Source organism: Letharia lupina (assembly GCF_014066315.1).
Source record: "Letharia lupina isolate WasteWater1 chromosome Unknown contig_18, whole genome shotgun sequence".
Taxonomy (NCBI): Eukaryota; Fungi; Ascomycota; class Lecanoromycetes; order Lecanorales; family Parmeliaceae; genus Letharia; species Letharia lupina.
Window position 1 is genome coordinate 549,675 of NW_023502987.1, and position 19,897 is coordinate 569,571.

General features: G+C 36.5%; 5 protein-coding genes across 5 annotated transcripts; 3 read left to right on the forward strand and 2 right to left on the reverse strand.

Annotated features, from left to right (window-relative positions):
• Positions 1-1,902: 1,902 nt before the first annotated feature.
• On the reverse strand, positions 1,903-2,811 carry HO133_003672 (uncharacterized protein; the record flags this gene model as incomplete). The annotated part of the gene is made up of 3 exons (XM_037294594.1): positions 1,903-1,960; positions 2,016-2,166; positions 2,370-2,811. 3 exons carry the CDS (start codon positions 2,809-2,811, stop codon positions 1,903-1,905), a joined length of 651 nt encoding a protein of 216 aa, XP_037149282.1.
• Positions 2,812-3,681: 870 nt separating this feature from the next.
• HO133_003673 (uncharacterized protein) lies at positions 3,682-6,752 on the forward strand (the record flags this gene model as incomplete). The annotated part of the gene is made up of 11 exons (XM_037294595.1): positions 3,682-3,854; positions 3,982-4,018; positions 4,186-4,241; positions 4,293-4,471; positions 4,625-4,843; positions 4,903-5,039; positions 5,606-5,769; positions 5,846-6,029; positions 6,078-6,111; positions 6,161-6,318; positions 6,450-6,752. 11 exons carry the CDS (start codon positions 3,682-3,684, stop codon positions 6,750-6,752), a joined length of 1,644 nt encoding a protein of 547 aa, XP_037149283.1.
• Positions 6,753-7,257: 505 nt separating this feature from the next.
• On the forward strand, positions 7,258-8,654 carry HO133_003674 (uncharacterized protein; the record flags this gene model as incomplete). Its single annotated transcript, XM_037294596.1, has 2 exons — positions 7,258-7,442; positions 7,493-8,654. The coding sequence occupies 2 exons, from the start codon at positions 7,258-7,260 to the stop codon at positions 8,652-8,654; spliced, it is 1,347 nt and encodes a 448-aa protein (XP_037149284.1).
• A 291-nt stretch (positions 8,655-8,945) lies between these two features.
• HO133_003675 (uncharacterized protein) lies at positions 8,946-9,600 on the forward strand (the record flags this gene model as incomplete). Its single annotated transcript, XM_037294597.1, has 2 exons — positions 8,946-8,989; positions 9,432-9,600. 2 exons carry the CDS (start codon positions 8,946-8,948, stop codon positions 9,598-9,600), a joined length of 213 nt encoding a protein of 70 aa, XP_037149285.1.
• A 3,227-nt stretch (positions 9,601-12,827) lies between these two features.
• Positions 12,828-14,097, reverse strand: HO133_003676 (uncharacterized protein; the record flags this gene model as incomplete). The annotated part of the gene is made up of 3 exons (XM_037294598.1): positions 12,828-13,367; positions 13,639-13,977; positions 14,029-14,097. The coding sequence occupies 3 exons, from the start codon at positions 14,095-14,097 to the stop codon at positions 12,828-12,830; spliced, it is 948 nt and encodes a 315-aa protein (XP_037149286.1).
• Positions 14,098-19,897: the final 5,800 nt, after the last annotated feature.

The window sequence follows — 19,897 nt, forward strand, 5'->3', positions numbered from 1 at the left end:
GTACACAATAACGAGAAGGAGTGTGATAGATCGGGCCTGCCTACGCAAGAGTAAGAATCCAACTCAGAGTTCGCGCAAACGTGGAGAAGAACGCTAATATAGCGCTATCTGAAGCCTTGGCATTATCCGAACTACGAGTCTCCTCAGCTTCACTTGCATACCGAATCAATTGACATATAGGATACGTATCATATAGCCTAATCGTCCGTCCGATGGTCATTTGGAACCGTGTCTTATATGCAAAGGGGCCTTATAACACTGTGGTATCGTATAATCTAGAGCGCTAGTCGCTGGCCTTACTAAGCTCGCTGTCGCCAACCAAATACCTAAATTTAAGGCGTAGAACAACGTAAATGTTCTGCATCTAGTGTCCTAAATTATCGTTTTCCTTACCTTATTACTCGAGCGCTGCTTGTATTGTTATTAAGCGACTTTTTGAACGCTGTAAAGATCAGTAATTATGATTATATATTGCGATTTTACTAGAATTAAGTAGGCTACTAACTTAGAGCCCCTTCGATAATCACATATTTTCAAAATATGCTAACATATATTACCTCACCTCTTGGTAAATAAAATGTAGACTCAAAAAAGCACTAGTAGACACTTGAAAATATATAAAATATAGATACGATTTCGTTCGATAACTCTATAATATCGCTAAGTAAGGATCGAATATAGTATAATCGAAAAATTCTTTTTAGTTAGATAATTTTTCTATTTATTATTTAATAATTTTATAGTTAATATATCTACTATTACTATATAGACTTTAATTATTATTAATACTTCTATTATCTTTATTATTATATTATCTTTTATTATAATAAAAAGAATAATATTAAATAGTAGTAAGAATAATATTAAATAGTAGTAAGAATAATATTTATAGCTATCTCTTTAAATAGAGAGTTATCTATAATTAAAATATAGTTATTATAGTTATAAAATATGACTATTAATTATAAAAATAAAAAATATCGCTATTATAGTTATAAATATCTATTATTTCTATATACTTAGCGTATATTAAGTCTTAAATTATAGATTAATCTATAATTTATATATTTTCAATACGTAATATAGTCTAATAAGTAAAAATATGATTATTAAATATAATCGTATATATATAGTACGCTAATTTGAAAATATATTAGCATATTTTGAAAATATGTAATTATCGAAGGGGCCCTTAATATTTTATAGTCTAATTATGACCTACGTCTGAAAATCGTTATTTTAAACGATATCTTATTTGCAAAAGGGTCTTATAATGCCATAGTATTTTATATATCAATTAATTCGGTAGTGCTTCTAAGATACTCGTACTATCCAGAAGTGAGTTACCTCGCTTAATAGCGCCGGGAGAGTTGACCAATCAAGCTACTTAGTTCACCGCGAAAATCGTAGTTTGATTGGTCAACTCTCCCGGCGCTATTAAGCGAGGTAGCTCACTTCTGGATAGTACGAGTACGTCAATAATTATAGGAATAGATTCTCAACCTTGTGAATCGGAAGGCTAATGAGGTCGAGCCGCCCACCGCAACTTTGACCCCCTGTGATATTTAGAATTCTCGGCCATGAAATGTTGCAGGAATTCTGCTATGACTACTTTTGCAGTGGAATTACAGTGGTTACTGTTGTCCCTCGTGGACAAGAATAGGTGAGGTGAGCGTATATGGTGCTTCCAGTCGGGCTGACCTCCCTTGATTTGACCTCTAACTCGGATCTTCATGTGGTTATGAATAAGTGCTCCGATTTGTTCCCTGCATCACGTTCCTGTTTGCTTTGACAATATGATGGTCTAAAAATACGATGTTGAGAAATTTCGTTGTTGAAAGGACTTTCTTTGCTAACGCTCATTCTGTGATTTTTAAAAGGGTCTGACCACAACTTCTTTCTCTATGGAACGCCTTTGCCGGCTCGAGTTGCTTTCTCGCTTTGGGCGGTGTTGTCCGCGCTGCAACGTGAAATGATCAGCTTCCGGTCTCATGTGGCACCAAACCGATACTTACTATCTCTGATAGATGAGAAGGTAGTATTGATTCTCGCTTGTAGTCTCTTTGATGATTCTTTTTTCCTCGATGGCAGCCAGCCATTTTTTCCACCTATTCCAGCTCCTCTCGTCGACGCCTCCCTCACCTTCATTTGGCAGCTCAAGACCGCCTTTGTAGTGATCAAAGACTCACAATCGTACTGCCCATGGAGTCATGACAAAGTCCACAAGTGATGCTCCCTTTCCCAGGAAGAAGAAGGAATTACCGTCCATTGCATCGGAGAATTGCTTCAAAGTATCTCAGAAGTCTGACCTGTCCTTGTTCAACGAACGGACTGGGATTGAAGGAAGCGACGGAAACTGGGTATAACACGCGTCGTAACAAAGTCGATCCAGATCCTCGCTCTGGCTCTTGAGTAAGGGTCCGCAGGGAGCAGCTTTGGTCCATGCTCTGGGTAAGTGTCTTCTAGGAACTCTAAGATGACGCTCGACTCGTAAAGTGGCTTGTTGTCATATTGAAGTGGCGGCACCAAGCCTCTCGCATTCAGTTCCAGGAGGCTCTCGGGCTTATGGTATGGATTTACTTCGATATACTGAGATGGGATACGTTTTTCTTCAAGGACTGTCCAAAAACGCTGAACTAGGGACATTTTGCGCACTTCTCGCCACGGAGTATAATGGAACGAACCAAAGGGACAGAACCAGCCGGCATAAAGCTTCACCGGCTGTGGCTCGTTGTGCTTGTTCACGAGGGTCTTGGCTGGGCCGGTAGCTTCGCCATACTCGTAAAGATCGGCGTCTGGGGGAGGTGGCATTCTGACGGGGGATAAGTTCTCGGTTTTTGCGCTGAGAAAATAGTAGATTGGACAGGAAAATGGACGTTGGTTTAGTCGGAGTTTCCCGAAACTGACGTAGTCTTGTCAGTTTTATTACAAGTAATTGTAGAAGTGGCACAAGATCCACCTATGGAAAAGCATAGCGTTACCATGCACGCAAACATAATCAAGCATACAGGGTGCGTTTTGCCATTCTTGACAGGTTAGGGAGCGTTAAATGATTAAGGAGTCATGTCATGACGAGCTGCCACTGCCAGACCAATGGGCAGCTCAGAGTATAAGCGCTGAAAACAGAGATTCGACTCCATCAAGAGCTTCATGCTTGCACATGATAAATCGAATACCCGGCCTGAAAGCCAAGGTTGTGCAAAGAAATGTATCAAGCCAGCGCGTCCGCCTCCCAGCCTGCTGCATCCTGTCACGGTCTTCAGGTCGAGGGGTCCTGCAGAGCCAAGTGGAAGATTCAGGCAAGGATAATAGTTTCGCCGCTCCGTTTGCTCCGATTGACCACCCCGAGGCTTGTGGCCGCGTAGCCAATCACAATGACCTTCCTCATGGAGAATTGAATAGTAGGTATCAAAACGCTTCCGATGGCCTGATGCCGGGCAAGAACGACCTTCCGCATTAGATGTGCCGCAGATCTTGCATCCCGGATCACGGGCTACGTCGTCTCAACAGCTTATCGTTGGTGCAGAAGGAAGGTACATTCCCTCAAAGGAACAGTGCCCGCCCGTGCTATCCCCAGAGTACTCCACTGTGTTGTCAAGGCCTGAGCGTATATAGGTAGGGTCGTAGAGTCGAGCTCTTCACTCTCTCCTTCATTATCACCCAAATACTCTGCATCCAATCATGTTCCTTCCCACTGTGGCTATCACTTTCTCTCTCTTTGGAGCGACCCTCTCTCAGTTCGTATCTCCACCCACCGACCTAACCACTGCAACAGGATATGCAGGTTTCAAAGTTCGCTATAAGCAAGTTCCGCCAGGAATATGCGAGCAAAGATCCGACTTGAAAAGCTACGCGTCAGTGGAATCTTTCCCAGCCATTTCTTGTTGATTCGTACTGCGTCTCGAATTAAAGATTTGTCGCATTAACGGAGCACCCATGACTCTGGTTACTTCCGGAAGGGACATACTGACTCTGACATAGGGGTTATGTAGACATTTCTCCTGACACGCATATATTCGTAAGCATGCCTGCGGAGTGGTCTTCCCCCAGCATATAAAATTATTCCGGTGCGACGACGACTTAAAAGAGCACAAATCTCGTTGGCCTTCCTTCTTCCTCTCTTGACTTGTCTCGGATAAGTCACGTTCCATGATGGAAGGGAATTCTAACCCGAAAAATGTCCAGTTTTGGTTCTTCGAGACCAGGAATGGTAACCCTACGAAAGCACCTTTGACATCTTGGTCAGGAGCCAGCTCATGTTCAACTTTCATACGCATACTAAAAACTTGAAGGATCAATGGAGGTCCCGGCAGCTCCAGCATGATAGGTCTTTTTCAGGAGCAGGGACCATGTCGTGTAAATTCGATTGGAAATGTCGTCAACAATCCATATGCATGGACTGAGGCCAGCAATATGATATTCATTGATCAACCAGCTCAGGTGGGCTTCTCGTACTCGGTGCCTGTGCCTGGTATGTATATTCGAAATTATCTCCTCCTACTTGATAACAGTATCTGGGGATCTGAATCGCAACGCATACTCGGGGAATCAAAAGGCTGGTTCGGTGTCATTTTACGCAATCTCTGATTTTAACAGAGGCTGACTGACTCTAAATGTTGCATAGGTTACATCAGCCCCGACGATGGGTCCGTTGTCCTCCTGCCGAACGGTACTTGTCCCAACGACAACATCACACAAGGCACGTGCGGGACATACTCAGATCCCAATGTCACGGACACGCCCACATCAACTTCAGCCGCAGCGCCCGCTTTCTGGGCCACTTTGCAGGGATTTATGGGGGCTTTCCCTCAATATTCGAGAGAAACCTTCCATTTTTCCACAGGTACGTATCGTCCTTTGTCCAGCCCCACCTCCGCACTGCTGACACCGAAATCTTGCCAGAGAGCTACGGTGGACACTACGGGCCGGTTTTTAATGAATACATCGAAAGTCAAAACGCTAAAGCCATCCCCGGTGCGCATAACATCAGCCTTGAGACGGTTCTTATTGGCAATGGGTGGTACAATCCTTTGATTCAGGTGAGCTCCTTGGAAACATGCTCCTAGGGACGATGAATTGATTTATCTTGCTCAGTATCAAGCATACTATAATTTTACGGTTACTTGCCCTTCCTGAAAGCAAAAGATGAATGACTAACAAGCGGCAGGTGTATCCGGGGAACACGTACAGTCTCAGGGAATTTTTTGCCCTTGACAGGGCTCAGGATTAGTAGATGCTGATTTCGTTCAGATATGACTACTTCCCCTACAACGACACTATCGCTGCCAAGGTGTATAAGAATCTCTATGTATGTATTTTCGGTGTCCGGCTTTCCTCTTTCGGACCAAGTCTTGAGTCTCCAGAGAAGTCTTAGGAGTTCCGACTTTTTAGACATGTTCCACGGCTTAATATACCCCCTTCAGGAGGGCCATACTGACTCTGAGAAAGGGAACGGGCAATTGTGTCGACCAATGTGAGCATTTTCGATGAGGTAGTAAACTTGCTACCGCTCTATGAAGTCTCAAGACAGCTCTTTGAAGGGCTTCGAATACTCTTGCTGTTTTTGTTTAGTCCTTTCAATAGTCTCATGACCCATGTATTTTAGACTCAAGAAATACTGACGGGGATTCTAGTAAATGAATGCGCTGCCACGGGCAGCAACGTCATATGTTCGGCCGCCGACAATTACTGTGCGGATAATGTCGAGTCAATCTACGATGAGGTCTTGAATCGAGACGAGTATGATATCCGAGAACTTGAGCCTGACCCGTAAGCCATTCTAGTCATCAGCGCCAATTTGCTTACGGTCCTTGGACATCGGGAAGCCTGATGCCTTGATGAACAGTTTCCCCCCGGAGTTCTACGTGGCGTACTTGAACACGCCAATTGTGCAATCGGCCATTGGTGCATTCCAAAATTATACAGAATACTCAGCAGCGGTGGGAGATGCGTTCAATACTACAGGTGATGATGGAAGAGAAGACGGAACCGTCGCAGACATGTTGGAACTGCTGGAACAAGGTATCACGGTATGCTTGCCTACATTCTGTTTCTTAGCAAAGTCTTACTCTCAGCAGGTCATGATGTATACGGGAGATGCAGACTATAATTGTAGAGCCCACCCAAGTGTTTGCCACGGACAGTGCTAAACAACAAATAGGCAATTGGCTCGGCGGCGAGGTGGTCAGTATCGAAATAGGACAGCCGGGCTTCAATTGCAGTGGCTACACCAATGTCTTAACGTCTGATGGCATTGTTCACGGCCAAGTCAAGCAGAGCGGCGCGTTTAGTTTCGTGAGAATCTACGAGAGCGGACATGTAAGTTTGTCGAAATCCAGATTTACCCCTTGTACCAAGATTTGGGCCGGATACATATGTCGGGAGTGTTCGGTCATAAACATGGTCCTTGGCTTAGATTCCCATCTCGATCAGGCTATGCTAATTCCAAGATCTTCATTCAGGAGGTACCATTCTATCAGCCAGAGATAGCATTGGCTATCTTTGAAAGAGCGATAGCAGGATTGGACATCGCTACGGGATTGGTCAATGTGACTAGTGGCTACCGAACATTTGGCCCACCCACAAGTGACTACAGGGAGGGCAATGCCACCGTCCAATTTGAAGTCGTCAATACTAATACGACATACAACACCACTACCAACGAGCCTAATCCGCCTTTAATGGGTCGTTTTGCAAAAAGGCAAGGCGAGCAGTTACACTACGGGAAGGTTTTAAAGCCAGTGAAGCTATGAGTGGACTGTAAAACGGGTCAGTACTTGCAAGACACAGTTGCATTACTAAAGGTCGCTCAGCGTCCGTGCGTGGCTTGGAATAGACCATGATCAGTCAGTAAGCTAGCTCGAAATCGTAGGTTTGATAGATAAAGGGGACTGAACGCCCGAGTACTTGCTTGTGTTTACTACCAAAGTGGTGAACTTTTCCCCCTCAAAAGTCCGCTTTGCGTCAAAGATTGGGGAACAATGAAGATATTCTGGCATCAGTACCTGTCCGCTCGTAGCGACATCACGAGCTTCCAGGTCCAGATCATAAGGCTAAGTGTCCGAAAGACTGAGCAACTCACGGCCGTTCAACCAACGTTCTGACTTGATCCTCGCAAAGACCAAAGATGGGTCGGCTTATTTAGCCGAGAATTCTTTGGGTTTAGGGTGAAGCCGCTTAGACTTGCCGCTTGGCAAAGGCTCAGTTCTCTGCTAGCCTTTGAGTTTGAATACTTTAGTTGCTGCTCCAAGCCATTGAATGGGCTCTCCGTCAAGCTCAACCACTAAACCATCTCAGCCGGTCAATGCGTTACGTGGTGCGTACGACGGTGAAGGGGGCCATCTTGTCTCACTTCCCACCAAGGTCGAATTACAATCCAGTTGCCAAACCATCGAGGTCTTTGTCGCTACCATTCCTCTCAAGTCCGCAAGCACAGTCTTGAAGTACGTGCTTCTGTTAGCCTCATACATGACCTGACTAACATGTAATGCAGGCTCGTCCAAGCTGCCATTCAAGATGCCGCCGCTGCGAATCTACAGCACCTGAGGAAATTGGTCAAACCTGAACATCTGCCCCCGTGTCTGAGGCGCCTCGGAGAGATCTCGGAATCTCACAACCCTGCCACTGAGCCAGCAGGCTTGCCAAGATTTCCCAGAAATTATAATGGCAGTGTACCCAACGGCTACCAGACCGCTACATTTATAGCAGTCAATGGCCATGCAGAAGCGTCGCAACAGCCTGCCTTGCATTACCTTGTCTGCCCAACATCAGTGGTGGCCGTTGAAGATCTTCACACAATCTTCTCGTCAATGGAACCTTCGCTAGGCGTCGACTTCGAGCCACATCTCCGCATCATACCAGTGCCTCTGTATCCGCCTTCTTCAGAAAAGCAAGCGAAGGACTGGAGCCAAGAATACTGGCCAACGGTGTACAAGGGTGGAAATCCATTCGGTCCACACCCTGCTCTGGTGTCCCGTGCTCTAGAAGACGTACACAGTCGCACTGGAAGATGTATGAGCCTCGCGAGGCGCGCTGGGGAGGAAGTCTCGTTGGCTGCTAAAGGAGAACCCATCGGCGCCGTCATTGTTGATCGCAGCGGAGGCGAAGACGCCTCCATCATTGCGGTAGCTGGTGATGCACGTTGGCACCATATGGACAAAGCTGAAGAGCCAGGGAGTGGGAACGTCACGGCTCATGCTGTTATGAGAGCAATTGGCATGGTAGCAAGGAAGCGACGAGCCCCGCTACACAAGGGGCTGGCTGCTGAACTTTACTCCGAGGAATCGGATCTTGACGCAGACCGTCCGCTGACTCCACTGGAGAGTGACGTGTACACTGCTTCCACAGTGGCACGCGACGGATACCTCTGCCTCGATCTGGAGCTATATATTACTCACGAACCGTGCGTCATGTGCTCGATGGCAATCTTGCACTCGAGATTTTCCAGGGTCATCTTTGGGCAACGCATGCTACGTACTGGAGGTCTTACTGCGGTCTCACAAAATAACAGTGGTTTCGACATCAAAAACGATGATCAAGGTTTGGGTTATGGTTTGTTCTGGCGACAGGAGCTAAACTGGCGCCATCTTGCATGGCAATGGCTTACCGACGATGATTTGCAAACATGTATCAGTAGCCAGGACGTACATATCTAAAGTCGAAGAGGCTGATCGAGGAGCTCATACTCTTTTATCGTTAGTTTGCCTCATCTTGCCTTGATCGACCCTTTCGCGGGACGATCGTTCAGTTCATAAGTAGACTTTTTCTTTCTCTTCACTTCTTACCCATGATAAATATGTGCAAGATGCCTGTTACGATCACATGAAGGCCTGCTTCATATATGATCCTCCAAAATGTTGACCAAGATCCGTGAATGCCTCCGGTTACAGTAGCCATGAGCGTTACTGCGTGACTTCGTATTTTCAAACCTGTAGAAAGCACCCAAAATGGACTTCTATCTGTACATCTCACCCATCCAAGCCAAAGAAGTGTAAGTCCAAGCAAAGCGTCACCACGACGATACAGCTCAACCGTCATCGCCATTGAGTTTCGACACAGCAAGACCGGACTGACTGAATGATAGCTGCACGTCCATGATGCAATGAAAGGAGTGGAGGATTTTTTTGGCATCGCTTCGTACTGTTTAATAATCCTCCTGGGGAGGACCTAGTGCAGCTCATGTGGAATGTTCCTTTTAGGCACTGGCTTAGGCTACTGCTACTGCTACTGCTGATGCAGACTAGTGAAAAGGACTCTTTTCGAGATTAGTCTTTTGTAGAATTGTCCGGCCGGCAACTCGAGCTTTCTTGCTCTTTGTTGGTTTCGATGCTATGTGTGTTAGTACTCGGGCGGGCACAGTACTACAATTGTTAGTGGTAAGGGACTTTTTCGTTTCCCTGTCTCGGGATGATGCTAGCGATCAAAAATGCTAGACAGGAGATGAGGGCACTGAGGATGGTGGCAGTCGAGGAAGTCGCACGGTGTGAAGACTCGTCTTTCCTATCAGAGAATTTTGGCCTCACGAATCAGGTCAGGATCGACCCTTGGTACTTCATCGACACCAAACCAGACCTCGCAGAAATGGGCTTCATGTCGTGCTAATGCCTGAAGGGACTTACTGTCAAATTCTTTCATCTGAGAGTTGCTTTGACGGCCGGCACTAGAAACCGTGGCCCCGGATCGTGGAGTCTCAGCAATTGCTGGTTCGACAGTGCGTGATGAAGAAACCATTTGGCCTTTATCATCTACGCGGTTTTTCCTATTACCTCCGTAGAGGTAGCTGGCAGTCTGTCCCTTGGTGGTGGGATCTCCTTGGAAGGCGATCGGTGTTCCCAGTCATCTAGGCAATTTGGTCGTGGATGCTCGCTTCGACAGGTTTCGCAACATTGAAGAAAGGTGTTCTCGGATTTCATGGCAATTCAACATATGTGGCTGATACCCCTATATTCTTAGGGCCCCTTCGGTAACCACATATTTTCAAAATATGCCAACATATTTTCAAATTAGCGTACTATATATATACGATTATATTCGATAATTATATTTTTACTTATTAGATTATATTACGTATTGAAAATATATAAATTATAGATTAATCTATAATTTGAAATCTAATATACGCTAAGTATATAGAAAAAATAGATATTTATAATTATAATAGCGATATTTTTTATATTTATAATTAATAGCTATATTTTATAACTATAATAGCTATATTTTAATTATAGATAACTCTCTATTTAAAGAAATAGCTATAAGTATTATTCTTATTACTATTTAATATTATTCTTTTTATTATAATAGAAGATAAAATAATAATAAAGATAATAAAAGTATTAATAATAATTAAAGTCTATATAGTAGTAGTAGATATATTAGCTATAAGATTATTAAATAATAGATAAAAAAAAAATTAATTAGAAAGAATTCTTCGATTATATTATATTTAATTCTTACTTAATAAGATTATAGAGTTATCGAACGAAATTATATCTATATTTTATATATTTTTAAATATCTATTAATACTATTTCAAGTTTACATTTTATTTACTAAGAGGTAGAATAATATATATTAATATATTTTAAAAATATGTAATTATCGAAGAGGCTCTTAATTATTAAAAAATAAAAAAGTTCTCGTAAGTACTCCTCTTTCGATAATTGAAAAATGAAACTTCTAAAATAACTTTACAACGATAAATTATAATTTTCTAAAAACTTTACAATTATTAGAAAATGTAATAAAGACTACGACGTTTAATTTTTAGAATATTCTAATTATCTACTATATAGTAAAATAAAAATCTATTAAATTCTTAAGATTTTTCGATAAGTCTTAGCGATTATAGAATAGCCGAGGTAACTTTTTAACGTTAAGCGTATATTCTTAATTTATACTATATCTTACGATATCTAAATTAAAATCTTCTAAAATTATTAGAATTAATTATTTAGTATTATAAGAAAAGATTATAAAGATTATAGATTATTATAAAGACTGGTGGTTGTAAAGATATTCAAGAATTTTCAATTTTTGGTTTTCGAGGGGGGGGTGCTTGCGGGAACTTTTTTGTTTCCCAATGATTAAGAATATAGGGGTATGACGTGCATCAGGCGCTCGCAGTTCAATTCTCCATGCATCGGGTCGGTCAGGTCGCAACACTGCGTATGGACCAAGTTGGCCGACGTTAGTGCAGAGATCACGCGCCCTCAGAGAGCCAGATACCGCTAGCTTAGACATCAGTATGACCATGATGCATTAGGGTTGGAAGATCCAACCATCTGCACTCAGCGTCCCATGACCAGCGCTCACACCCGTTCTTGTACTCTCTTTAACAAGTTCATCGGGAGACGAGCCTTTTTTCCTGGCTACAACTGCTGCAAGCGTCACGACAAGCCCAATTTGAGTGCTGGAGAGGGCCAATATTCCAGGGGCACTCGGTTTGCCAAATGACGGTGGTCCATCTTGGTGATCCATGCCAATCAGGCAGCAGTATAGGAGGTAAGATGAGAGCAGAAAGAATTGTGATGAATTTAAGATGATAGTGAAGGTAAAATGTGTCCTACAGCTCGCGTATATACGGACTTAATTACATACGCGCTAATAATCTGTGGAAATCCGTTTTTGAGCTTTTGCCTCCAGACTTCTTGCTAGTAGTAATAGGAGTCATGGGCCCACATCCATCGGCTTGCAAGCTGCTGTCCCTTCCATGTTGGCCTCTCACGTGCGGTCAAAGCTGAGCTTGCCATTTTTATGCCAACGCTTGGCTATTGCTCCCTATAGATAAATACAGGCCCGGAGGCGGCTTGCTCCTGTCGGACTCAAGCCGAGCTGGGATTTGGTACATCCGAAACCCCTAATATACGCACCCTCTTTCCTCGTATTTCTGTCCACACATTGGCTTAGACCACTTGCTTTAGAGCTCAAGCGCTAGCCTAAGCCACGGTTTCTTGCAAGGTGTAACTCAACTGTGGGCTTCGACTTGACTCCTCAACTTCGTCTCTAGACTTAGTCTTGCATCTCTTTTGCCGGGCCTGTCCACAGCTGTACCTATTCTAGCTCGAGCTAGAGACGGACTCTGAATATCTCCGCGCCCGACTGGGCAAAACGCAAAATATCAGGTTGGCCCTTTTTTCGATATAGGAGGTAGACGAGGCATCGCAGTGATGCAGGGTTTGTCAATCCTCGGCTTGCATCTATGGTAGAAGACAACTTTGATACGGTGCAGTGAAGAACACTCCTAAACGGCTACGGTGTTCTTTGACGAAGAAAAGCAACCAAGTCAAAAGGCTGTTACAATTCAAGGTCTCGTACTGGTCATGGTCATCATGGATACGCCAAGAAGGCCAGCATCGACGCGACATGTCGACGATATACGCCAAGCTTTGACGGTCGTAATTGATCTATGCCATACAGCTACTCGACAATCAATGGGTGACGCTTTTCTCAAGGGCATGAAGTTATGAAAGCGGCAATAGTATGCGGGACAGCAACATTCATAGCTTCGACGATACCCACATATTCAAGTTCTCAAGACTAGCTGGTCCGTCGTATAGACCTGTTACCCTAAAGCTCTCGTGTTGATCTGATCGTCGACGAACTTTCAGCTGGATTTTACAGTGATAGGTAGGAGACCTACATTTTGGGTACCGAGTTCATCTATAGTGTTAGCTCCTAAAAGTCGCATTGCAGTCTGTAGCTCTTGGTCTAGTACTCTCATGCCGTCAGCAACCGCTGAAAGCACGTGTCCTTCGATATCTTACTCTCTAGAGTCCGCTCAACACCCGCAACACCACCTGCTCCCAGCCCAAATAATGCAGCTCTTCCTATGCCGATCCCCCTAGCCCCAAGGAAAAGGGCTTCGACCACATCTGTTCCCCTTTGATACCGCCATCTACAAGGACTTCGACCTTCTGCAAGACCGCCTGGCAGTACTTGCGTATTTCTAATAGCGTATGGATTGCAGGCAGTGCAGTATCCGCTGCCCTGCCGCCATGATTGGACAAAAGAATGCCCTTAACCTGTGGAGCATGTAGTGATGCCAGATAGGCATCCTCGTGAGTCTGAATGGCTTTGAGGAGTATTGGCAATTTCGTGTGCTCAGCAAGCCAAGGCATAGTGTTTTTCCAAGTCAAGTTGGGCGAAGTACCTGCGAACAGCGATTTACCAATACCACCTGAAGTTGCTTTGCTGGCAGAGCCTGATTGAGCTGCTGACGTGAATGGAAGGATTGACCCCACGTTTTTGGACCTTTCATCATCCTCTCGCTTGCCCGGAACAGGTGCGTCAAGTGTAAGACAGACGAATTTGATGGTCGGGATGGCGATTCTTCGAGCAAGCATATCCTCACTCTTCTTACGATCTGTCTGGCAATACATCTGTCAGCCAAAAGCTTGTCCGGGCTCGGCATCAGCCACAATTTGCTCGGGCGTCATCGAGGCGTTGTTAGATATCATCTGGAGAGCTGTGAGACGAAAACAAGCCCGAGCGATGCCTGCTTTCCCAGCGGCACTGAGGAGCTAGACGTGAGTTGAATGTTCACTGTCGTGGAAGAATTCAGAAAAGGGAAGGAGTGGGGCGTAAGTACTCCGCCAATCTAGCCATAGCTGCCGGTGACACGAATACTGGCAAGCCAACCTTGCATCCCATGATAGTGGTGGAGGGATTACAAAGCTCACAATCAACGAATATTCGAGGCCGGAGGAGTATCGATCGGTACACTTCGTTGTTCAGACGCTTCGATATGAGGTCGTCCCCAGCACTATAGTAATAAGCCCACGCTTTTCGACTAAGTTGTTTAGTTGCAACATCTTCGATCTCGTCCAGGTTCAGTAGGCTGTCAAGGGGCGGAGCTCTATCCTCAAGGCTCTTTTCCTCCTTCTCTGCCTCCTCCCTTGTCAAGGTGTTGGGGTCAACTGTTCCCCGTCTGTCCTCGTTTGAAAGGTATTCTTCCAGCGTGCCCGGGGGATACACAGGCTACACTTGAGGTTAGAGGGAGCGGAACAAAGACAGAAAAAGCAAACACACATCGTACTCTTCAGTAGCGTTTTGGCCAGCGAGTCCCAAGATCTGTGCATTATTCAAGGCCTCGAGCATTGATGCGGAAATTTAGGCAACGTACAATCTTGCTGCCTCCTGGATGTCGTGGGAGGAAAGTTGTGACCTGATATTTGGTATGATGCGTTGATATCAGATCGAAAAGATAAACCCGGGAGGAAGGTTTACATCGTAAACGTTGCCGTAGAGAATCACCTGCCGTATCAATATAATTAGAAGGTGGTGTCTTCATGTCCAATAGGAGCACATCGTACCCAGCAGCTTTCAACGCTGGAATGCTTCCTGACTGCATTTGAAACCGGTTAGACACGCGCCCATATGCGGAGAAAGATTAATATGTGCTGGGGCGCGGGCTACCCAGTAGTGAAAAGCTAGCCAAGTATTGTAGAAATATTAAGAATATCGCTATAATTAAATATATTTACAGTACTACATTTGATTAATTCTCTAAATTCTCCCTATAACGATATCTAAGAAATAGATTATATCGTCGATTAATCTTAGAATATATAAGATTCTATATAGTCTTATAATTACCGTATCAAATTGCAATAGATATCGCCGAGTAAATATATATATTATAATTAAATACTAATCGTTCTAAGAAGACTAAATAAGACTCGCTTTATATTTAAGAGTATATATTCTTAAGAGCGTTAAGTAATTACTCGTAATATATATCGTCGTTATCGTCGTTATCGTTATTCTCGTAATTATCGTTCTTATCGTTCTTATCTTTATTTATAATAACGATATCGATAATATTATTATATAGCTTTAGAATAGTATTATATTTATAGAGAATTTAAGCGTCTTTTAGCTATTTTATTATACTTCGAAGCTCTTTATCTCGCTATTATTATTAAATATAAATAGAATTCTTATAGTCTTTCTAAGTAAGAAGATTATAATCTTAATATAAATCTTATATATTAAAGATTAGATATTATATAAAATCTTAATAGCGAAATTTAAGATTATTATATCGATAAGAAAAATCGAGAAGAAGTATAGTAGACGATTTATTAAAGCCTTTAAATATATATTAAGAAGATTTATAAGATATTATAGACTAAGATTAATAGCGTATTATAATATTATAAAATATAGAATCTCGACGTTATTATAAATTTTATTAATTTCTCTAAAATTATAACTAATTTTGAAAGCGTAATTAGAAGAGAGTATACTCATTTTTCTATTATTAACGCTTTTTTTAATAACGATTTATAATACGTATAGTAATAGAAGAAGAGATATTATAATCGAAAAGTTTAAAAGAGTTAACTAAGATATAATTTATAGAGATAGAATTCTTTTAAAGAAGAAATAAAGAGAGACGAAGATAAAGTTAAGATTATTAATAAAATTTAATATTCGTAATTAAGAAATTTAATTACTTTTTAAATAGATATCTAACTTTCTCGATTTAAATCTTAGTAGTACTTTTTAAAACTTATCGATAGAAAGAAAGCTAGCTTTCTAATAAATATATATTAATAATCTAAAATATAATAAAAGAATAATAAAGTAAATCGACTATATATAAGAGTGAAAGTACTCGAAGCGAATTAATAGGCTCGCTTACGTCGCTTGCTAGATTATAAGCTATATAGCTAAGACGAGTATTTAATATACTTAGCGAAGTTTTAAATACTTATAAATCTTTCTTTCTCTTCTTTTTTTTTAATTTATTAATTAATCTAATAATTAATCTATTTATTCTATTAACTATATATCTAAATCTTATAATTATATAATTACTATATAGTTCTATTAAAAGAGATCTTATTATTTTATAATTCTAATAACTTTATTTATATGAAGTTATCTAGTTTAATTATAATAAATAATTTATAAATTAATTCTATTAACTTACGAAGTAGAAACGTTTTATTATAATTAATTAATAACATTTTTAATCTAATAAATAACTCTTATTAAAATATATTTACTACGTAATTAAGTAATTATAATATTAATTCTAATATTAATAAAAATTTTAATAATATTATCGATAGAAATAATAATCGCCGAAGCGTTATATCTAATAATCCTTTATTTATAAATAAAGACCCTTATTTTATAAACTTAATTTAAATTTAACGCTATTAATTTTTAAAGCTTAATATTAAGAAGTAACTAGTTATTAATAAATTTAAATTAATTGAAATATAGAATATATAAAAATATCGTTATAAGTATAGCGATAATTATTATTATAATTCGAGCTATAAAAAAATAACTATGATTAAAATATTTAATATATAATATCTTAATAACTATAGCTCGATAGTTATATTTCTTTAAAATTATAATAATTTTATCGTTTTAATATTTTATATTAATTTTTATATAAATAAAGAAAAGATTTACTAGATTTCTACTCTCTTAATAGATATTAAGAAATAAATCTAGAGAAATATTAAAGATATAATATTATATAATATTAGAGAATTTATCTAAAAGAAATATAAGAGATAATATTTAAACTAAGTTTATAATTTAGTTATTAAATCTTATAATATAGAATATTAGTTAATTAAAGTAATTATAAAAAATATATAATTAATAGCTAGCTTTAATAATTATCTTATTATACTTTAATTATAGCGAGATTATTATATAATTAATTTAGAATATATAGAAAATCTATAAAATAGAGTAATAAAGAAAATTTCTCTAAAAGCTATAAAGAAGGCTACTTAATCTATTAGCTATATTATATTATTATAATAATAATAGAATATAAAATAAAAATTATAAAAAATAAAAGAGCTTTTTATTTTAAATAAAACTCGCTTTAATAATAAGATAAGTAATTAAAAAAGTAATAATTAATAATATATTAAGTTTAAGAAATAGAATATAAAGAGTTAATAAGATTAAAAGAAGAGTTTATTTTTATTAATATTATAAGATTAAAAGTTTAAGTAAATTAAACTCGAAGATAGCGACTCTTATATTAAATTTAAGATATCTTTTATTAAAATATAATACTATAATTATAAATAGCTAAAATATTATAAAAATTTATTTAAATATTTAAATTATATTATAAATAATAAAGTATATAATTATAGATTAAATAAGAGAAAAGATAAAGTTTAATACTTATCGCTATAATATTAAATACGCTATTAATTAAATAATAATCTCACTCTCTATTATTAAGAGATAAAATTATTATATTAAATAAAAAGTGTAAGATAATTATCTTAGTAGATATCGATAATAAGAAAATCTTTATATTATAATCTTTTATTAAAGAGATATAGATTTCTAAATCTAAATACGCGCTAATAATAATATATATTATTAATAATTATTAAATACTCTTATATAAGAAGTATAATCTAATTTTTAATCTCGCGAATAGTCGAGAAAAAAAGTAAGAGTAAACTTTAAAGGCGTATATTATAAATATATAAGAATATAATCTTATTCTTAATTTTCTTTAAATTTATAATATCGATTTGAATATTTATTAGCGTAAGTAATTTTAGATTTATCGTAATTTTTTTATAAATAATAAAAAGTAAGTAGATATTATAATAGTGAATATAAAGTAATTTATATTATTAATTAATATAATAATTATATATAATCTAAAATAAGCGTTTATTATATTTTTATATTATATTTTATTTAAAAGTAGTAAGAGTAATTATAATAAAGCTATATAGTGTGATATTATATAGCTAAACGACTTTAATATATTTAAATAACTTAAAAATTTATTAGAAGTCTTTTTAAAAGAATTATTTAATAGTTTTAATATGTATAATTAGATTAAGTATTTTATCGATTTATTATCTAAAAAGCTATCTAAAAGCGATTTAATTTATAATATATTATATAATAAACTCGTAATAATTAAGAATTATTTAAATATTATATTTAAGAGAAAGTAAATTTAACTTTTAATTAATTAGATTAATTTATTAATACTATTTATTAAGAAATTAGATAGCTCGCTATAATTATATATTAACTATTAAAAATTTAATAAAATAATTATTAAGAATAATTACTTATTATTATTACTCTTAAAATTTTTAAAAAGATTTATATATATAAAGTACTTTATTAAGATTAAAATTTATAATATATATTATAGAATATAAGTATAAAAGAGAGATAAGTAGAAAATTATTTTTCGAATTCGCTATAATTAGTTTAAATATTAAATAATATCTTTTAATCTTATAAATACTTTTATAATTTTTAAATTTATATAAATAAAGTATTTAAGTTATATATTAATATCTTCTATATAATATACTTAAATAATATATTAATCTATTTTAAAATAAAAGAATTATATTAAAAATATATATATAAAGTATTACGCGTATTATTAAAGTATCGACTTTATATAAAGTTATTAAAATATACTTTTAATCGTAATAAGATTATTTTTTTAGAGTTTTTAATAAATTAGCGCGATATTTAAATAAAGTTATTATATATTAAAACTATTATTAAGTAATTAAAATTAAAGTCTATTAAAGATATTTTATTTTTCTAAAGTTTATAAACTTCTATTAATAGTTTATATAAGGCTTTTTATAGATAATTATATTTTTAATAAATCTGATTTAAAAAGTAAAAAAAAACGAGATTAGATTATTCTTCATATTTAATAAAAAAGTATATAAGACTTTTAAGATACTTAAGCGAGTATTTATTATCGTATTTATACTAAAATACTATAATTAAAAAGTATTATTTATTATAAAGATTAATATTTCTAATATAAATATAAATAATATATTTAATTAATTAAGCGAGAATAGATAATAATACTTTATTACTTTTTTTAATTATAAATTTAAAAATATTAAATTTCGCTAAGATATATATAATTATATTAGACTTTAAAAATTAAAAATATTACTTATAAAATAGTAAGTATTTTATTTATATAATTTTAGATTATAATAATTTATATTATTTTATAATAATAAAAGAGTTTAATATAAAGTAAATTCGCTAGATTAAGAAATTAGTTATATTTAATTTTATAATTAAATAGTATAAAAAAAATTAACTCTTAAAATATATTATTAAGAAGATTTAATATTATTAAATCGAATAATAGCGAGAATAATAATAATAATTTTCTTTCTATCTTATGAAATAAGCTTTATAATTAAGAATATTAATTTAATTTATAAAAATATAATAATATATTTATTATAATTAAATTTATAATATTAATAAAGTAATTAAATAATATTATTATTATAAATATTTAAGTTATTAATTTAAATAAGAGAGTATTTAATAGATAAATATATATTTTAAATATTACGATATTATCTTAATTTTTAATTTACTAGATTTTAAAATTAAAGAGATTCTATTTAGAGTTATAAAAATTAATAATAATATAACTACTTAAATTATAATATAAGAATACTTTTATTATAAATAAGAAGTAACGCTAAAGATATACTATTAAATAAAATAAACTTTTAAAATAAAGAGTTGATAAAAATAGATTACTACGTCGTAATCTTATAGTCTATATTTCTAATAATTCTACTATAAAGAAAGAGATTTTTTATATAAATTATAATAACTCTAATATTAGATACGTTATTTATAAGTATATTAAGAAAAATATTAAATTTAAGTATTATTAAATAAATATAATAAGCGATATAGTAAAGTATATTTATATTTATCTCGATTATTAAAGAGTATAAATTTATTATTATAAATTATATAGCGAGCTAATATTAATCTTCTTAAATAGTATAAATTTATTTTATATTATAATATTAAATTTTATTATAAATCTATTATTTATAAAAAATTTATATATTAATAA